This window comes from Triticum urartu, chromosome 2 (assembly GCF_003073215.2).
Source record: "Triticum urartu cultivar G1812 chromosome 2, Tu2.1, whole genome shotgun sequence".
In the NCBI taxonomy this organism is placed as follows: Eukaryota; Viridiplantae; Streptophyta; class Magnoliopsida; order Poales; family Poaceae; genus Triticum; species Triticum urartu.
Genome location: NC_053023.1, coordinates 203923193 through 203944213, shown reverse-complemented (window position 1 = coordinate 203944213; position 21021 = coordinate 203923193). Strand labels below are relative to the sequence as shown.

The 21021-nt window shown below is 47.9% G+C and overlaps 1 protein-coding gene across 1 annotated transcript; it reads left to right on the top strand.

The window, feature by feature from the left end:
• Positions 1 to 13430: 13430 nt before the first annotated feature.
• Positions 13431 to 16380, top strand: LOC125536775 (beta-amylase-like). Its single transcript, XM_048700029.1, has 7 exons — positions 13431 to 13769; positions 13864 to 13932; positions 14016 to 14414; positions 14851 to 15015; positions 15104 to 15376; positions 15446 to 15898; positions 15998 to 16380. Exons 1-7 carry the CDS (start codon positions 13566 to 13568, stop codon positions 16202 to 16204), a joined length of 1770 nt encoding a protein of 589 aa, XP_048555986.1. The 5' UTR covers positions 13431 to 13565; the 3' UTR covers positions 16205 to 16380.
• Positions 16381 to 21021: the final 4641 nt, after the last annotated feature.

Here is a 21021-nt window from a genome sequence, read left to right as displayed (position 1 = left end):
TTTGGTTTAGTAAAATATGAAAATAGCTCCAAAAATAGTGTGTCAAATTAATCCACTGTTCTAAGAAGTTTTACCTCAGAATAAAAATAGTTTAGTATTTGGTAACCTATTTTAGGAGTATAACTAATTGTTTTGATGTTGTTTTAATCACTTCAGGGTATTTAAATATTTTATAAAGATGTTTTTACTCCACCAATAATATCCATGATTTATTTGTCACATTAAGAACATTTTAGTTTTGACTTTTGAAAACTTTAATCGTTTGACTTGATTTTAAATTTGAATTCGAACCGTTTTTGAACCATTGCGAGATTAATAACAGTAACCGAGGTGACGTGGCATCATTAGCGTGGAATTACTGTAGCATGATTACCCGGGCGTCACAAGAGTTAAAGAAGTATATGGATCAGGCTAGTTATTCATATACTGAGCATGGTTTTGATCAAGCAATGGAAGGCATGAAAAGAGAGTGTGAGGCAGCTTGGAAATGGCTTAGAAAGATACGCAAGCATACATGGGCTAGACATGCCATGGACAAAAATTATAAAACTGATTTGGTTGTTAACAATATTAGTGAAGTTTTCAACAAAATGATACTTGATGTGAGAGGGAAACCAATTAAAACCATGGTTTATGGCATCATAACTAAATTGCTAGTTAAGTTCAACGCAAACAGGACCAAGACTGAGACAGACAAGTGGCAAATATGCCCAACATATGCTGAAAAGCTAGAAGAAGCAAAACACCATGCTAGATAATGTCAGTCCATCTGATCTATACCAGGTTAGCAGTGGAGAAAGCACATATGCAGTAAATCTGCAAGTGCACACATGTGGGTGTAGCAAATGGGACATGACTGGTGTTCCTTGCAAGCATGGTGTTTCTGCAATTAACAAGGCAAAACTTCATCCAGAAGATTTTGTTAGTGATTTCTTCAAGAAACCAATGTACCAAGAAGCCTACAATCCAATTGTGTATCCTGTGTCTGGGCCTGACCTATGGCCAAATACTGGGACCCCTGACATAGAACCACCAGTTTTCAGAGACAAGCCAGGAAAGAAGCAGACTAAGAGGAGAAGGAATCAGTTTGAGAAGCCAGCTCCCAAGGATACTTCAAGGATGGCAACAATAACCTGCAGCAATTGCAACTTGAAAGGTCATAGGTACACTAGCTGCCACAAAAATCTGAAGCCAGCCATAGCAATGAGAAGGAACCAACACCAGGTTAAATCTTGTGTATATTTAATACTATGTTGTAATCTGTCTATATGTTGTCACCGCAGGAAAACAGGAGAGTTGACGCACCAATGGCAGCTCCATCTGCTCCACCAGCAGCAAGGGCAAGAGCTCCTGCTGCAACCAGTGCAACACCAAGGACAACTCCATCAGCTCCAACTGCAACTAGGGCTGCACCTAGGGAAACTCCTTCTGCTCCTGCTCCAACAAGGCCAAGTTCATCTTCTGCTGCTGCTGATAGGCTTAGTTCATCTTCTGCTACTGCTGCTAGGTCAAGGGCAAAGAGAACATTCATACCACCAAGAGTGTCAGGTACTGGAAGAGTGAGAAAGCCATCATACAAGATGTCTGAATGGTTCAATTGTTCTCAAGGCAGCAGGAAGTGATGTCATGTTGAAACATGTTTAATTCAGCCTATTTTGGCTAGTTTGTGATGAAGAATATTAAGAATTTCACGTTGAAACCAGTTAGTTCTAATCCAAGTGGTGGACTATGTAATGTACCTAATGGTTGTGATGCACTATGGTACTCTGGTTATGATGATGAACTTATTAGTTATGATGTTTTCAAGAAGTTCTCATTCTGTTGTTGTGATGATGATCATAGTTTCATAGTTGATATGATGATGATCTTAGTTTTCATGGTGTTGATATGTTGGTGATCATAGTTTTCATAGTTCATATGATGTTGATCATAGTCGACAAAACCCTAAATGGATCCACTTGGGCATTTAGGGTGCATCGGCGTCGACAAAACCCTAAATGGGTCCACTTTGGGCATTTAGGGTGCCTCGGCGTCGACAAAACCGTAAATCGATCCACTTGGGCATTTAGGGTGCCTCGGCGTCGACAAAACCCTAAATGGTAGCACTTGGGCATTTTTGGTGCCTCGGCGTCGACAAAACCCTAAATGGATCCACTTGGGCATTTAGGGTGCCTCGGCGTCGACAAAACCCTAAATGGGTCCACTTTGGGCATTTAGGGTGCCTCGGCATCGACAAAACCCTAAATCAACCCACTTGGGCATTTAGGGTGCCTCGGCGTCGACAAAACCCGAAATGGGTCCACTTTGGGCATATAGGGTGCCTCGGCGCCGACAAACCCTAAATTGATCCACTTGGGCATTTAGGGTGCCTCGTCGTCAACAAAACCCTAAATGGTAGCACTTGGGCATTTTAGAAAACCAAAAAAAAATTGTTCAAATCGAGAAAATGTTGAACCAAAAAAATTAGAAGTTACTGACATATTAATTTTAGAAAACCAAAAAAAATTGCACAAAATTTTTAGAAGTTACTAACATATTAATTTTAGAAAACCAAAAAAATTGCAAAAAAATAGTCTGGCCTCGGGCTCGAACCCAGGACCAGTGGGTAGTAACCATGCGTTCAATACCAATGGTGAGCGGGCGTTTAGTATAACTCGTCGTTTCGGTTTCTCAGCCTTTAATACGTGTCCACCCACCGCTCTCTCCGATCACTCGCCCACTCGTCGCCCGCACCGCCCACTCCTCTTCCCCCTCTCTCCTATCAAAACCACCGCCGACAGCCACCCCCACCCCCGTCGCCATGGACTGGCAGCTGGGCATCGAAGAGCTCGCCGACAACAACAAGGAACTGCACGCGCAGTACAGGGAGATCGCGCGCTGGTTCCCCAGTCCGGCGATGCTGAGGAACCATGCCCGCGGCCTGGTGAAGGTGATGACACCTGCCGAAAGGCAGCGTGCCTTCCCTACCGGCTGCACCATCCCGCCGGCGACCATTCTCCCGTGGGCGATGCGCGAGGTGCAGCGCTCCCCCGACCCCAGGCAGCGCGCACGTTGGTGGATGTACCACTCATCCACCACGCTGCCGGCCGCCGCGGATGACATCACCGACGCCGTCCTCGCTCTCCCAGCCCCCATCAACAACGCCTACTAGGAGAGGCACAATCCATGGGTCCTCGGGCCAGACGACGACTCTGACGCCGAGTCCTCTGACGACTACAACGCTGACGAGTCTGACTACTACTCCTCTGACGACGAGGTGGACGAGGTCGTCGTACTCTCCTCCGATGACGAGCCTGATGTGCAGCTCCTGGCGCCCGTCCTCGACGCCGTGGAGGGGCAAAAGAACATCCCAATTGAAGTGGATAAGCTGCCAGAGGTCGCCGACAACCCAGAGCTCGTCGTCATGAAGCAAGAAGAGGAGGGCGGCGGTGAAGATGTGGTGGAGCCAGCGCCGGCCAAGAAGAAGAGGGCGGCGGTGAACAACAATGACGTGCGGCACTCCCAACACCTGAAGATGCTGAAGAAGGAGGAGTGACATGTTGTCATCAGTTTCCTCAGTAGAAGAAAAAGTTCAGTTTTGTTAGTATGTTAGTATGCCTGTTCTATCTATGTCAGTTCTATCTATGTCAGACTATCTATGCAGGTAATATCTATGTATGCCAGCAGTATGAACTTGCTATCTATGTTCACTATCTACTTGCTATGTACTTGCTACCTATGTTAAGTTCTGCTTGCTATCTACTTGCTATGTACTTGATATCTATGTTCAGTTATGGTTGCTATCTACTTGCTGTCAGTGTTATCATTTCCAAGTATGTCAGTGCTGTCATCACAAACTGAACTTAATTAAACCTGATAATTGAAACTGATAATTCATGACAAACAACATACAATCCAAGGTTCATTGCTACAGAAATAGTAGAGTTCACCACAATAAAGCTTAACACATTACAAACTTTCCTCCATAGTTACTACAAAAGACATCATTGACACACATGGTCAGGCAACAACACAACTTAGTCCTCATCACAAATAGCCTTAATCTGGTTAAGCTTCCTCTTGTTGCTATCACCTGCTGTCTTGAGCTCAACAATGCAGGAAGCAAGAGTACTCTTCTCCATGATCAACTTCTCCTTCAGTTTCATCAGCTCAGCAATGCAACAATCCAGCTTATCCTTCTCTTTCTTCAGGTCATCCTTCTTTTTCTTCAGGTCAGCATAGCAAATCTCCAAAGTCCTCTTATCAGAGCTCAACTTTTCCTTCTCTTTAAGATGGTTGAACTTCAAATTCCTAATGACAGTGGCTTGAGCTACATGAATTTGCTTTAACTGGTCAACCACAGCCTTCAATTTTTTGATCTCAGCATCCTTTGTCATGCTGCTTTCCACACTCACTGAAATGTTCTCAGCATCATTCTTTTGGTTTACCTCAGGCTGGCTATCCTTATAATCCAAGAGGTTGTTAACATCTTCAACAAGCTTCTCATATGTCTTCTGCAACTCTTTTTTCTGTTGTGTCAGATTGTGTATAGTGCATGAATGCTCCAGGCATGCCATCATGTTATTATGCTGGCTATCCTCATACATAAGGCATAGCTTATGAATAGCATTCTGCAGATGCTCTGGCCAATGCTCATCTACCCACTGCACTAATCCACAATTTGCAACAGCCTACAACAGAAAATGTCAGTTTAAAATTACAGACATTACTTACAAATTCAGTTAAATAGCTGATTCAGAATCAGATTCATTTAATGATGACTAATTATGAAAACTACGACTAAGAACAGTATCTATGAACCCTAGAACTAAATTCAGTAACTATGAACCGTACAACTAAATTCAGTAACTATGAACCCTATAACATGAATAGTAACTATGAACCCTAGAACATGAACAGTAACTATGAACCCTAGAACATGAACGGTACCTACAAACCCTAGAACAAGAATTGGAATGATGCAAAGACACAACTTGAAACTTACTTCCGTGGCACAGGCAATGAACCTCCTCCCAGTGCTTATCCCCTCAAATGCAACATATTTCCTCCCTAAATTCCCATGCTCACAAATCACATTCAAGTCGTCAGCAAGACCCTCGAACGACGGCTCATCAATTGTAGCTGGGATCTGAGAAATCCAACAAAAAGTTGTTCAAATCAAGCAAATGTTGAACCCTAGAAACCATATAACACAAATGAGCAATAGAAGGTTCTAACCTTGACAGGGGAGTCGTCGGAGGAGATGTACTGCGCGGCGGAGCCCTCAGTGCTCTCGCTGTCGCTCCAAGACACCATGGCGGCCGGCGGCGACCGGAGAGGAGAGGAGCAAGAGGGAGGGGAGCGAGCGAGCATGAGAGCAGAGAGAGCGAGCGAGATGTGGTCGGGCGCGGACAGTCTGTCTCTCGCGACCCGACCGCGCCGGTCTTAAGGTAACGGCGCCGTCCGCGCGTCCGTTAGGACACGTCACCCAAATTGGGCCCCACCTGTCGGAAACGCCCTTAGCCGCGCCAAATGACAGGTTCAGTGCAATCTGCAAAACTTTTACTGAATGCGCGGTGATTTTTGCAAAAGATTAGCGATCAGGTTGTTTTCTGCAAGAGAAGCCTCAAATGTGGTGGTTTCTTGCAATTCACTCCAATCCGACTACCAAGGGGAATAATATCTTCACTGTTCGAGCAGAATCTAGCTGAGATCATACACCTAGCCAACGAACTAACCGATCGTTGCACCGCCTGAACTCGTGGTCTCGCAAAGCCCCGGACCGATTCGCCTACTGATTAACTCCGGTCACACAAATCTCTCAAGGCGTCGGCTTGGAAGCCATGCATGCAGCAAAGCCTGCCCGCGCCCGCCCGGGAATTCCTTCGATGACTAGCGCCTGGCGTGCATCGCGCAGGAGATGGCCGGTTATGCGGACTAACCTGTCACAGGGCAGCACGAACAGACGGCGACGAGCGGAGGCGGCGCCGACAGCGGAGAGCAGAGGAGACTGAGGAGTGGCAAACGAAACGAGAGCAAAGGGCCGGGACGGTGTGGTGCAGTGCGGGCGTGCAGCTAGCAGCTGGCTAAGGTAATGCCGACGTTGCGTCAAACTGTGGGTGCTAATTAAACCTGATGGAAAGCCTCAAATTTACTAAGATCGGAGCTAATTAAACCAATGAAAGCTACGAGACTCCAGAATTGGACTGAACTTAAACTTTATTCGTCCAGCTATCACTATCATTTCAATGTCGATCAAAATAATTGCACCACTTTTTTCCCTGCGAGCCTGTATTTGGCGATCGCTGGACAGGGTAGTGTTTTCCATTTTGGTGCTTGATCACACGTCTAAAGCTAGTTTCCTATCTTGGCTTATGTCGTTTTCCTCTTGTACAATATATGCCCCCCTCCCCCACCTCTGCCTTTAAACTGTGTCTTTTTATTCCATCTTCTCTTTTAACCGAGAACCGTATAACAAATTATTCTACTGTGATTTTCATTAATATAGAATACTATTTACAGAGCTAGCTACTAAACCCAAAATAAAAAGTTACCCAATTCCAGCTCTTGGGAAAAACATTGAAAACAATTATTCTAAATCAAACGTGACTCGATCAATTGACTGAGAGCTTCTCTGTGCTTTTCATCTCTCTTCTTAGAGAGGTAGAAAGTTTTTGTGGGTCCTTGAGATAAAACTTTTCTTTCAAGAGATTCTTCGTGGTGTATCTAGATGGTATAACCACGAGAGATTGCAAACACGGATGGCCTAAACGCCCAAAGCCCACGCACGGTCTCTTTTTACAGGCGGCGGCGACCCCCACTTTGCCCCCTACCTTCGGCATTTTGACCTTGGTGAGTAGTTAGGATTGGCCTAGTTTCTTCAGGCGCATCGCATTAGTTGCGGGGATGGCGCCATGCCGGAATAAGGTGCCCCTGCTTCTCCCCCATCTTGGCGGTGCTCTAAACGGCGGCGGCATGAAGCAGGTGGCTTGGTCCTCTCGTCGCTCTTCAGATCTTGTGAGATTAGTCACTCGGTGTGTCGCTGGCGTTTGACGCTATTCGCAGCGGCGTTGGCGGCTAGGGCAAGATTGATGCTTTGGAGCGAGGAGGTTGGTCAGATGGTGGTGGATCTATCGTTCTTCCCTGACCTCGTCGATGGAATGCAGCGGATCTGGGTCCAAGGTAGCATGGGAACATCCCTGATCGACGTGCCACAACGACATGTGCCTCCCTGGTTGCAGCGGGTCTGTTCATCGACTCACAGCCTCGTTGGTGATGATGCTTATTTGGGTCTAGCAATGATGGAGGCTCGGCGTCTCTTCTAGCGTGCGCATTAGCGACACCAAATTTAGGCGGCGGTCTTTAGCAAGTGCAGGAAACTCTACAAATAGTTTTGTATATTTTTTTAGTTTTAGGGTTCTATCTGCAAAGTTTTCAGGACAATCGTGTTGTTCTGGTCAGTCTTGTAGTTTCCACATGTGATTGGTTGTGTAACTTGATTTTTTATCAGCGAAATGAATTACTTGGGTGCTTTCAAAAACACGAGAGGTTTCAAAACTCTCAGCCTCTGCATTGAACATACATGCAACACATTGTACAAGTATAACAAACCTGGTAAAATTAGTTAAGTTTAAGTCATTAAAGACAACAAGAAAATAAAGCAAGCGACTGATTTGATTGACGAAAATCACCATCGGTTTGCACCCAAATCGTTGGCCAAGTTGTATAGAAACTTTTATCATAATTAATCCATATTTTTTTGTAGAGAAAACACTTTTCGTTTGGACATGACTAGCACGTGGGAGCATCATCTACACAGGGGGAACAACGAGAGATGAATAGAAAGGCATCACCGGCGCCTCTGTGTTTCTGCAAAAAAAATCGATAAAAGGATTTTATTTACTTATAAAAGGTTTAAGCATTACACCCAGTCTCTACATTATTAGGATCTACACAATCCAACAAAGTCCACTCTGAAAAACATTATAAAAACCGGTGAAATACAAGTAAACATTTCTATAATTCCTAAACTGGAGAGGGGTCAATCCTGAGATCACGTTGTCATTCATGTTGGGTAAAAGTATTTCTCCCCGTAGCGTATAATCGTGTACACGCCTCTGTAAATAGGTATCGATTCTCGACACGTTTTAGAGACGACCATAAACGAAGTAGCCAGGTACATCTGTAGATAACATGCATAAAAGAAGTACTTTACCGTTAAAAACCATATCATTTTTACATAGTCAAATCGACCAAACAACGATAAGCTCTCCCATCCCGAGAAAAGTTTTAAACCTGTGATCAATCCTACGTAACCAGTTGCCAAATATATTTGAGAACACTACAAAGCGGATCTAATGGCTACGAAGAAATATTTCTTCTCCTATGGATCCTTCTCGATTAAGAGCATCTCCAACAGGCGCCGGTCGCGCCGCGCGCAAAAAACACATATGCCGTGCGCGCATCGGCTGGTTTGGCGCGGCGCGCAGCGCTGGCTCCAACGGCTGCGCTAAAATGCAGCGCGCGCGCGTCGCTCCAGCAGCGCGCCAAAATGCAGCGCGCGCGACCCGCCGGTGCATTGCATATGGCATTTTTCAACACAAAATGATGAACATTTTCAACACAATAAAAATTTCACACAAACAAGTTGATGAAGTTCATGCCCACAAGTTTAAAATCATGCCCACAAGTTCATCCAACCAAGTTCAAAATGCAAATCAAGTTCAATACACAAAGAAAAGACACATCATTCCTCGTCATCGTCCTCGTCTTCGTCCTCGTCCTTATCTTCGGAAGACGATTCTTCCGCCTACGAAGATGAATCTTCCTCCCTCTCGCGCACCGCATCACGTGAAGCTCCGACGGTGTTGGCAAGATCTTCAACGGCATCTTCATGGGAATGTGTGCGAGGAGGCTCATCGAAAGACATTCCGCCCATGGCGGCCGGAGGTGCACCCATGCCTCCCATGAGAGAAGCAAAACTCATGCCTCCCATCGTGACCATAGCATCGGGGGGTGCTCCAAAGCCAGCCATGCCTCCCATTGCACCTAAACCGCCCACGGTACCTCCGAGGCCACCCATGGCACCCATGGCGCCGAGGCCACCGCCATCCATTGCACGAACCATGGCTCTTTTTTGGATCAAGACTTCTTGTTGGGCAAGATTGACATACTCCTTTTGCACCGCATTGAGGTTACTTGTGTCCAAGAAGAATAAGTGATTCTCCCATCCGAACAACCTAGTTCGCTCCTCATGTTCACCTTCCTCTCCTCCAAAGCCACCTTCCTCTCCTCGGCCGCCACCCTCCTCTCCTCGGCCGCCAACCTTCTCTCCTCGGCCGCGGCATCTTGGGTCCTTGCCATTTTCCTCACCTCGTTGGCTTCTTTTCTTGCCTTCACAATAGCTTCCATAGCATGTTTGAGCTCATCATCTCCTTTTCTCTTCTTCTTTTGGGTTTGGTCTTTCTTGCACCCATCCGGTCGCTTTGGCTTCGAGTATGAAATCGAGTTGGGTGTAGGGCTTCTCTTGCCGTCATCACTTGATGCATCATCCTCCTCCTCATCATCATCCAACTTAATTGTCCGCTTCCGTTTGTCGCTCAAATGCAAATCATCCAAATCTTCACGCTTCTTCCATTTCTCATCATCCTTCAACACATCATATCAATGAGGCAAAGTAAAAACCCTTCCTTTCTTAATCTTCCCCTTCTTGGTTTTCCTCTCCTCTTCTTTGAACAAGTTTTGCGCAATGTTGAACTACATGAAAACAAAGCAAGTTAGCACCAACAACAAGCAAAACAAAGCAAGTTTAGCACCAACATGTAAGATGAAATGGCACTTACTCTATCGTCCTCATTTGTGCCACTTGGGTTCAACTTGTCAACCGCCTTTTGACAAGCCGCCCACTTTTGACAATCCGAGTTGATTGTCGACCACCGGGACCTAAGTGATCGGTTGGAGCGGTCAATTCCACTCACGTTGCGAGCATCAAAGTGTTCCTTCATCCGGTTCCAATAAGCATCTCTACTTTGATCGCCTCCAACGGATGGATCCCTCGACACTTGCAACCAAGTACTGCATAGTAAGATGTCATCGGTGTTGGTGTAATTGCCCGCTCTTCCTTTCGGTGCGTGGACAATGCCCTCACCCTCCTCGTCCACCTTGAACTCATGGTCTTCAAAATGCATGTCATTGGTTTGAGACCAATGCGAATTGTTGGAGCCAACACCCATCGTTGACATGTATGCATCATCATTGAGACTACAAATTTTTTTGCACAATGCAAATAAGCTATCTATATGTGACGAATGCATTCAAAAAAGAACAAAAAAATGAAAAGTTAGATTTTTTTACCTTGGAGGCATTTCGTCGAACATGTTGTGCGCGCCGGCCGCCGGCTCAACGAGTGAGCTTGCCGGCGCTTCGGCAGCCGCCGCGCCCGTCGCACGCCCCGCAAGCTTCTTCCTCTTCGCCTTGGAGGTGCCGGAGCCGTCCGCCGCCTTGTTTTTCTTCGCCGATGTCTTGCCCTTCTTTAGCCGCGCCGCATTGGGGAGCTTTGAGGAGGAGGAGGCGGCGGCTTGGGCCGGCGCCGGCGCGACGCCACCCGCCGCCGAGGTCATCCGCGGCGGCATGAAGAGACCGTGCGCGAGGCCGCTCGTCGGAGGAGCTCCGGCGGCGGCGAGGCCAACGCCACCCGGGCTAGGGTTTGTGGCGGCGGTGGCGGGGGGGTCATGGCTATAGGACGGGGTGAGCGGGGTGCCGGCGCGTGCGTCCATGGGTGCGGGTCACCGGCGCCGGCGCGCGCGGGGCTTTGGAGGGGGAGAAGAAGAGCGCGCAGCACGACCGTCGAGTGTACCGCGCGCGAAAGCGGGCGCCGCAAATACACCGCGCGAGGTACCGCTTCCACGCGCGCGCCCAACTGCTTATACCGCACGCGCGGCTATTGCGCGCCCGCTGGAGCCATCCGCCGGGTTGCGCGCGCTAAAACGGGCGATTTTGCGGCGCGACGCCTATTTAGCGCGCCTGTTGGAGATGCTCTAAGGATGGCTCGAAAATTAGATTCTGGGAGGACAAGTGGCTAGGAAATGCCACACTCCGGGAACAATATCTGGCTGTATACAACATTGTGTGTCACAAGGGTGATACTATTGCCACGGTAATAGAATCGTTTTCGCCAAATGTGACGTTTAGAAGAAATTTAATTGGACCCAGACTCCAATCGTGGTACATCCTGCTCCAACGGTTGTCTATGGTGCAATTGTCACATGGGTCTGATGTATTTTGATCGAACCTACATGGGAATGGACAATTCTCACTGGAGTCAATGTATAGAGCGTTAATCCGGTCTGATGTGCCAGTTGATAATAACAAGAAGATCTGGAAGATGAGTATACCTTTTAAGAATAAAATATTTGCATGGTATCTTCGTCGCAGAGTCAGTCTTACTAAAGATAACCTTATCAAGAGGAATTGGCATAAAAGTCCACAATGTGTTTTTGTCATCATGATGAGATAATAAAATATTTATTCTTCCAATGCAAATTGGCTCGGTCTATATGGTCAGTCATCTAGATAGCTTCTAGCTTGTATCCTCCTTGTAGTGTTGCTAATATATTTGGCAACTGGTTACATGGGATTGATCACATGTTTAGAACTCTTCTTAGGGTGAGAGCGCGTGCCGTTATTTGGTCAGTTTGCCTGTGTAGAAATGATAAGGTTTTTAACAAGTACTTCTCTAATGCAGGTTATCTACAGATGTACTGAGACTCTTCGTTTATGATCCTCTCTGCAACGCGTGGAGAATTGAGATCTATTTACGGAGGTTGTACATGATTCGAGGATACGGCAAGCGATACTTTTACCCAACATGGGTGGCAGTATGATCTTAGGATTGGCTCACCTTCGCTTTAGGAGTTATACGGACTCTACATGTTTCTTTGTATTCCGCCTTTTCATTTTTCGTTTGTACGAAAGGACTTTGTTTGGCTGTGTGCATCTTAATTATGCAGAGGCTGAGTGTAATGCTTAAAAAATTTAAGTCATAAAGCACCTCTTTTCGAAAAATTTAGATGACTGACCATACAAAATGAGCCAATTTACATTGAAAGAAAATCAAAGAAAAAACAGTGCAAAAAAGAAAAGAGAGAAAAATCAGTGAAAAAAGAAAAAAACAAGAATTAAACAAATAAACTAGAGTAAACCGAAGAAGTAGGGAAGAAAAAATAAATAAAAACTGAACAAATGCAACAACGATCAAACCCGAACGAGCACGCATGTTAATGGGCGGCCCATAGGCATCATCCGTTACAGGCTTAACCGTACAGGACCCACATCCCATTCTCCGTGCAGGGCCGGACCATGTTACTTTTTTGTTTTGTTTAAAGAGGTGAATCGAACATGCGATCTCCTGGCTTATTGTTCGTTAACACAACCAACCAGCCAACCGACTTGACGTGATTATTTATAGCTTTTACCTTCTTATAATCTTTCTTTATTTTCTTTTTTTGCTCGAATGGTTTTGTTTGAGTTTTATTTCTATTGTTTTTAGAATGGTCTTTTTGCTAAAAAAATTAAAATACATGAATTTCCTTCTCAAATTCATGAAGTTTTTTTTCAATTCGATGAACTTCTTTTGAAATTCAATGAAATTTTTCAACTTCAATGATTTTTTTTCAAATTCGATGAACTTTGTACAACTCTGATGAAATTTTTTTCAAAATCAATGAACCTTTTCCAAATTCAATGAACTATTTCTAAATTCGATGAACTTTTTTTCAAAATCGGTGAACATTTTTTAAAATTTGTGAACTTTATTTAAAATTGATGAACTTTTTGCAAAGTCAGTGAACTTGTTTTTCAAAATCTATGAAGGATTTTCAAATTTGTGAACCTTTTTGAAAATCGTTGATATATTTTTTTGATGAACTTTTTTTCTTTTTCGTTATGTTTTCTCAAATCCGTGGACATTCAAATTTTGTTTAATTTTTTTAAAAAGGAATCACATTTTTCTCTATAGCGCGGATAAAGTTAGTTCTTAACGTTTGGCGTTACATCGTCGCAAAAAAAAAACGTTTCGTGTCACAATCTTTCACAAGGGCATAGTTGGTCTAGTTGTTAGCCAAAAGAAGCTCCGCCTTTCTTCCTGGCCTCTAAACTTGAGCCTGTCCACATGTTGAATCTACAGCGTAGCTACGCTGGAGCTATCACTGCACACTGCCAAAACCAAAGAGACAAAATAACAAACACCCAGCCTCTCTACAGACCCAACATTCGCCGCGCCGCGAGATAACGAAACAGGAAATGCTACAGACAAGTCGAGCAGAACGAAGAGGACGTCAACGAAAACCACATGCGCACACGCGCAGAACCACAGCTCACGCAGACCACACCTTGGTGGATACCGGCAAGCAGGCAGGCTCCTCCCATGGCTGCGCATCACCAAAAAGGAACGAATTCGTGTGTCACGCGGATTCCATGGCAACGGGGAATGGCCACTTACATAAGTATACAGCGACGCCAAGACCACAAAACTATTGGTCGCAGCAGAAACAAGTACGGGAAAGAAAATCAAGAACCGTGTGCACACCATGCTCGCGACCACGCCGTCGTCGTCGGGGGTCAAGTTACAGCCATGGGGGAGTTGCCGGAGAAGGGCGGCATCACCTGCTCTTCTTCCACCGACGGCCACCGGACGGATCGTCGTCGATTCCGGGAGGACGCTTCCCTCCCCTCTTCCTCTACGAGCTGTCGCCTCCCAGAGCGCGCAGACCTCTCGTGCGCCACAGCCACAGGTACATCGACACATGCATGCATAGTAGGAGTAGCAGAGAAGTGTTTCTTGCGCCATGAACTGAGTTCTTGTATCGTTGGCGATTGCTCGCGCAGCCTCCGCCGTTGGATGTTGACGAGGAGAAGATGCTGGCCAACTACGTCCCGGTGTTCGTCATGCTCCCCGTAAGAACCGAAGGAGCAAATTCATGTGTTTTTGCAAGCTTTGGTGGCAATGCTTCTCACACGATCGACCGACACCGTAACAGCTAGAAGCGATCACCGCCGAGAACAAGGTGAAGGACGCGGAGGGGCTGAGGCTGAAGCTGCGGCGGCTGAGGGAGGCGGGCGTCGACGGCGTCATGGCGGACGTGTGGTGGGGCATCGTGGAGGGCGCCGGGCCGGGGCGGTACGAGTGGCGCGCGTACAGGGAGCTCTTCCGGTTGGCGCAGGAGGAAGGACTGAAGCTGCAGGTCATCATGTCGTTCCACGCGTGCGGCGGCAACGTCGGCGACGCCGTGAACATCCCGATACCGGCGTGGGTGCGCGACGTCGGCGAGGCGGACCCGGACGTGTACTACACTAGCCCCGGCGGGGCCAGGAACCAGGAGTACCTCACCATCGGCGTGGACGATCGGCCCTTGTTCCACGGCAGAACCGCCATCCAGGTACAGCACGGCCGCACGACCCTCGCTGTATCAGACTGAGAGCATCTCCAACAGAAGCGCTATATGAGTGCCGCACGGTATAAAAACTGTTTTTAGCATGTGCGGATCCGGTTTGGAATCTTCAGCAGCCGCATAAAAAGTGCGCGTGCGCTGTAACTAATGCAGCGCGCGCATCAAAAAGGCATCGCACGCAGCATATTTAGTGCGCCCGGTCGCGCGGACTGCAAACTCTGGGCTGCTGCAGATGGGACCGTTGGACTCGCGCGCGCAGCATATTTTGCAGCGCTTGTTGGAGCAAACGTCTTCTAGCGTCCTAAAAAAATTTACTTGCGCGCTGTAAACCTATTTTTGGGCGCCGCGCATTGGGCGGCTGTTGAAGATGCTCTAACACAAATTAATCAACCGGTTACTTATTTGTGAGCCGCTGCAATTCCAGCTCTACGCGGATTTCATGGAGAGCTTCAGAGAGAACATGGCGGACTTGTTGGAGTGTGGCCTGATCGTGGACATAGAGGTTGGGCTTGGCCCTGCCGGCGAGCTGAGGTACCCATCCTACCCGGAGAGCCAGGGGTGGGCGTTCCCCGGCATCGGGCAGTTCCAAGTACGCTCGAATCCCGAGATATTCAGAACTACTCTAGTACTCTGTCACGGCTGGTTCAAGTTGCTCAAAAAACGAGTCGTTCCTGCAGTGCTACGACAAGTACCTAGAGGAGGATTTCAGAGCGGCAGCGACGGACGCCGGACACCCGGAGTGGGAGCTCCCCGACGACGCCGGGGAGTACAACGACGCCCCTGACGACACGCGCTTCTTCACGGCGGACGGCGCCGGCGCGACGTACCTCACCGAGAAGGGGAGGTTCTTCCTCACATGGTACTCCAGCAAGCTGATCGAGCACGGCGACAGGATCTTGGACGAAGCCAACAGGGTCTTCCTGGGCTGCACCGTCAAGCTCGCCGCAAAGGTACGTCTCGCACTGACATCTGCAGCGAGAAAGAAATTGCTGAAGAAAACGACGAGCCTGATTTTGCAGGTGTCGGGGATACACTGGTGGTACAGGCACCCGAGCCACGCGGCGGAGCTCACCGCCGGGTACTACAACGTCGACGGGCGGGACGGCTACCGGGCGATCGCGCGCATGCTGGCGCGGCACGACGGCGCCGTCCTCAACTTCACCTGCGCGGAGATGCGGAACTCGGAGCAGGCCGAGGAGGCCATGAGCGCCCCGGAGGAGCTCGTCCAGCAGGTGCTGAGCGCCGGGTGGAGGGAGGGGACCGAGGTGGCGTGCGAGAACGCGCTGCCCAGGTACGACCGGCGGGCGTACAACCAGATGCTGAAGAACGCGCGTCCCAACGGCGTCGACCTCGGCGGCGTCCCGGCGCGCCGCCTCGCCGCGGTGACGTACCTCAGGCTCACGGACCAACTCCTGGCCGGGAACAAGTACCGGGCCTTCAAAACCTTCGTCAGGAAAATGCACGCCGATCAGGCAAGCCCAGTTTTAGCGCCTTTGGCGGGCTATGAGCCTGTGACTTCTTACGACGTGCTCTGAGCTGTGTGTGTGTGACGTTCGGTTTTTTTGTTCCAGGATTACTGTGCCGATCCGGCCCAGTACCACCGGCCCCTGAAGCCTCTGGAGCGGTCGAGGCCGGCGGTACCCATGGACCAGCTGCTGGACGCGACGTCGCCGGAGGAGCCATACCCGTTCGATCCCGAGACGGACATGAGCGTCGGCGGCGACCTCGCGGAGCTCATCGACTGGGCGTTCGACAAGATCGAATGGATATTCGGTTGAAAATGCCGCTCTTTGTACCCCACCCAGGCAAATCGGGTCGATACACGCACCCTTGCCGTAACTAGTAGGCCAATTAGTAGTACCGGACGTCTCTCAGCAATATGTCCACGAAAAAGAATAATCCATTCGTGGGATACTAATACAAGAAGCATGCATTGTTTTTTTAGAAAAGACCATCATGACTAGTTTTATTGATTGAAAATAGGAATTACATTGTCCACAAGGTTTGAAACGAGAAAGCCTAAAGGCTCATCCGTCCAACTAAGAAAAATCTTATTACAATAACTGTAGTTTTTTTTTGAGTTGATACAATAACTGTAGTTAGTTAGCACATGCGCTGCTTGGTTACAAGGACGTGGGCAACACTGAAATTTGACCTTCCTGATCAAGGAAGAAAGATCCACACACTTGGTAAAAATAGCAGCTGCTTCATCCCACCATCTAGATTGACCATCACATGATTCTATCACCGTTGTGGAGTCCGACTCTGCTTCAATCTGGGGGAAACTAAGTGAATTTGCAAGAAGCACGCATTGTTTATTGCACGATTTATGTGCTGTCGGGCAAACAAAACAGAAGAACAGAAATGTAACGGTTACGGACTCGCGGGACTGATCAGAACAGCAACGAAATGCGATTCCACGACACACCACCGGTGCATGTGCGCGCGTACGTGCCCGTACCCTGCGTTGCATTCAGTGCATGCATCATGCCCGTCGATCGTAAAGTTTGACAACCACACTGGTCCCACGCAAGAAAAATGGAAAATATATTGCTAAATGTGACTTGTTGTGTAGTGGCCTTTCCAAAATGATTTGACGAAAAGCACGTGAACCCGCCCAGATGGACGGAGCAGCAATGGTACGAGTGGTACCGCGTGACGCCGACCGATGGGGGGTTTTGGAAACGTGCATAAGAGAGAGCAGTAACGGTGGCCGTTGGACGGCTCGCGTCGATCGATTAGTGCGAGATTTTCTAGCGGCGGGGAGGCGCTCCGTCGCAGCGCATCGACGTACGTACTGACATGACATGCCCTGATCCCTTTGGGTAGGTAGCTGATCGATCGGCATCGTGGCCTCCGAGCCTGGGCGGTCGGTGCGGTTGCAAGCCTGGGCCGCATGCCTGGGCAAAGCTGCTGCCTGGTATGTGCCTGAGATTTTTAATTTTCTAGCCTGGTCAGGCAGCCTAGAGAGGCAGAAATCATATATTTGACCTAAGGTCCAAATTAAATCACAAACTGACCTTGTTTTAAAAAAATTTCACTCTGCTGACCTTTTTATGTGGCGTCCGACAGCTAGGCGCCACACATCACTATGCAGCGCCTCTGCCTTAGGCGTCGCACCTCCTGCCAGCGTGGCAGCCCTGGTCCAGTTGCGGCCCCACAGACAGCACTGCAGCGCCTCAGACTTAGGCGCCACACTTGTAATGTGCAGCGCCTAGCTCTTGGGCGCTGCACAGTCTGTGTTCCATTTAGACTGGCCCCACCCTCTCTCCCATCCCACCCCCACCCCACAAACCGCGCCCCACACAAACCCTTAGCCTTGCGCCTCTCCTCTCTTCCCCTCTCCCCCTCTCAAATCCTTCTCAAATCTTGCAAATCCGAAGTATTTGACTGTCGATTTCGAAGCCAACCCCTCCCTTAAGGTAATCTCCTTCGATCCCCTCGTTTTCATCCATAGGAATTGTCACATTTGCTCAAATATTGCTACTTTGGGGAAACCCTAGTTTTGGCTTGAATTTGTAAATTTGTATTGAATCATGTTATGTTTCTTTGCTAATTTGGGTTGGTTAGGCTTTCATAATATGCTAGGGTTAGAGTTATGTGTGTTTCATGTTGGTGTTAGGGTTATGCTATGGTTAGGGTTGTGGTTATTGTTAAGTGGGGGTTAGGGTTATTAATTCATATATATGTTATGGCATATGTATTTTGTGCAAATATTTTTTGTTAAGTACTTACTTGATATATGTGTGTTTTTTATTATTGTAGGGATGGGGAGAACATGTGTTTATGTTCATCATGTGGATAAAGAGGCCTTTTTGAAAGGCAATGTTGAGCCGGACCCGGATGAGCTTGACATGGTGTTTGAGAGTAGTCCAAGCTATGCGGAGCTCTTGGACCAAGTGAGGAAGGATTTGAATTGGATGGACCCAAGTGACGTTGTTGAGTTCGTGGGAAGGCATAATGTTGGTTTTGGAATGCACATCCGTTGAAAGACAATGCGTGTGAACTCCGAGCAACGTTGGGTTGCATACAAGAAGACGGTTGCCGAATCTCTAGACAAGGCTCTTGAGTTATTTGCCTCCAAGAAGGTTGAGTCTACTTTGAATTTGGACTTGAACCGGAACCCCTCCCCGTTGGTTGCTAGCACTCCACCACCCATGAACCAAGATCAAATGAGTGAACCTCATTTCACGCAACAAGATTGGCCAACATTGAGCCCGACTCCAAACAACCAAAATGAAGGTTTTGAAGAGGAGAATGATGAGTACGAGGAGGATGACAACGAAGTTGATCTCCATGACAACAATGTGGGTGATCTCGACCAATATCATGTGCAAGAGACAATGGACCAATCCATCCCTTTTTCCCGTGCATATGCATCGGACTCGGATGACGATGGTCCCGATGAAGAAGTTGATGAGGAGGGGTTCACACCGAAGGAGGCCCAAGCATTCAAGAAGGTATTCGGGCGGGATCACAAGACACCATTGTTCAAGGATCTTAGTCTCGCGGATGAAGCCGTTGTGGATGGTGGCAAATGCATATCTCTTGGAGCTAGGCCAAGTTCTCACCGTGATTTGGAAGACAGCAAGAACGGGATATATCCCGGTTGTGAGTTTCAATCCTTCTTGGAATTGAAGATGTGACTCGACAACTACTCGGTTACGCATTATCGTCCACATAAAATTGGCCAACTCGGACGTCAATGTGCGTTACACGGTCAAATGTGAAGTGCCAAGTTGTCCATGAATTGTGCGTGCAAGGCCATGGAAAGGAGGTCCCACTTGGCGCATAGTGAGTTGTCTACCAAATCACATGTGCCGGCACAAGAATGCGGATGGCAAGCTTGTGTACCAACAACACAGACAACTCACGTCCGAGTTCATCGCTTATAGGCTTTCCAACCAAATATCCACACTTCCAACAATGAGCATCAAGAGTGTCATTGACCTTGTGAAAGCCATCTTTCATTACAAGGTGAAGTACGGCAAGGCATGGAAGGCAAAGCAAGCCGCATTCAAGATGTTGTATGGCAATTGGGAGGAAGCATACAACCGACTCCCTAGGTTGTTGTTAGCTATGGCCACTACAAACCCAGGCATGGTTCACGTGGTTGAGCCTCATGGGCACCAAACATTGATTCACAACGGGAGGACTGTCTGAGTATTTGGCCGTGCATTTTGGGCCTTTGAGCAATGCATGAGGGCTTTTGAGCATTGTCGGCCCGTCATCGCCATTGATGGCACGTTCTTGACCGGACAATACAAGGGCACTTTATTGGTTGCAATAGCAAGTGATGCCAATAACCAGGTGTTGCCTTTGGCTTTCGCTTTGGTTGAGGTGGAGAACAATGATAACTGGGAGTGGTTCTTGCGTCAATTGAGAACAAGGGTATTACCGGCTGAAAGGGAAATTTGTGTCATATCGGATCGCCATCCAGGAATTCTCAATGAGGTGGTGGTTGACATTCCCGGACATAGAAAGTTGCATCATCGATGGTGCATGAGGCACTTTTGTGCAAACTTCTATAGGGCATGTGGTATCAAGGAGTTGGCCGATGATCTTCAAGATTGTTGTCTCGCTTTCACCAACAAGCGGTTTGCCACATTGTTCAATGCATTGCTCAGACACAAGAAACTTGACCCCGGTGGTCATGAATTTCTCAGTAAGAACATTGTCGAAAGGAATATGTGGGCACGTGCTTTCGATGAAGATGGCCGGAGGTACGGTCAAATGACAAGCAATATGGCAGAATGCTTCAATAAGGTGCTCAAGGGTGTACGTGCATTACCTGTGACGGCAATAGTTCAATACACATTTGACAAGATGAATGGATACTTTTTGAAGTATTCAATGGAGACGGATAAGCAGATTGCTGGTGAGAACAAGGATAAGCACAAATACTATTTCCCACCAAAGGTTGAAGAATGGTTGGACTTTCAATCACGAAAGGCAGACTCCCAAGAAGCTGTACTATATGACGACAACGAGTGGAAGTATGAGGTGAAAGAGCCTGGAGGAACCAGAAATGATGGCCACCAACACGGAGGCCGCGCTTTCAAGGTCTCCCTAACACGGTGTGATTGCAGCTGCATGAGGCCATCGTTGCTTCATCTCCCATGCTCGCACTTGTTAAATGCAGCCCGTGTTAGGAATGTGGACGTCAATCACCCTCTTACTGTGAGGGAGTCCGAGTTCTCAATCATGACGGTAAAGAATACATGGGCTCCCCGGTTTCAGCCATACTTGGACCAATCACAATGGCCGGAGTATCATGGAGTTCAACTATGGCCGGACCCGGAATTGAAGGTCGTTAGACGGGGAAGACGTAAGACAAAGCGTCTTAGAGGTGACATGGACAGATGGGGCCGTGGTGGCGGTGGAGAATACGGCACCGGCCAATTCCAAGAGCCTCGTGAGCAATCCTGTTGTGGGGACTGCAGTCATGGGGGACACAACACAAGAACTTGTCCCAAATCAAGAAAAAGATCAAAGAAAAATGATGCAAGCACAAGCCAAGCAAATGATAGCCAACCAAGTCAACCAAGGAGTAGCCAACCAAGTCAAACAAGCCAACGAGGCACTAGGCAACAAA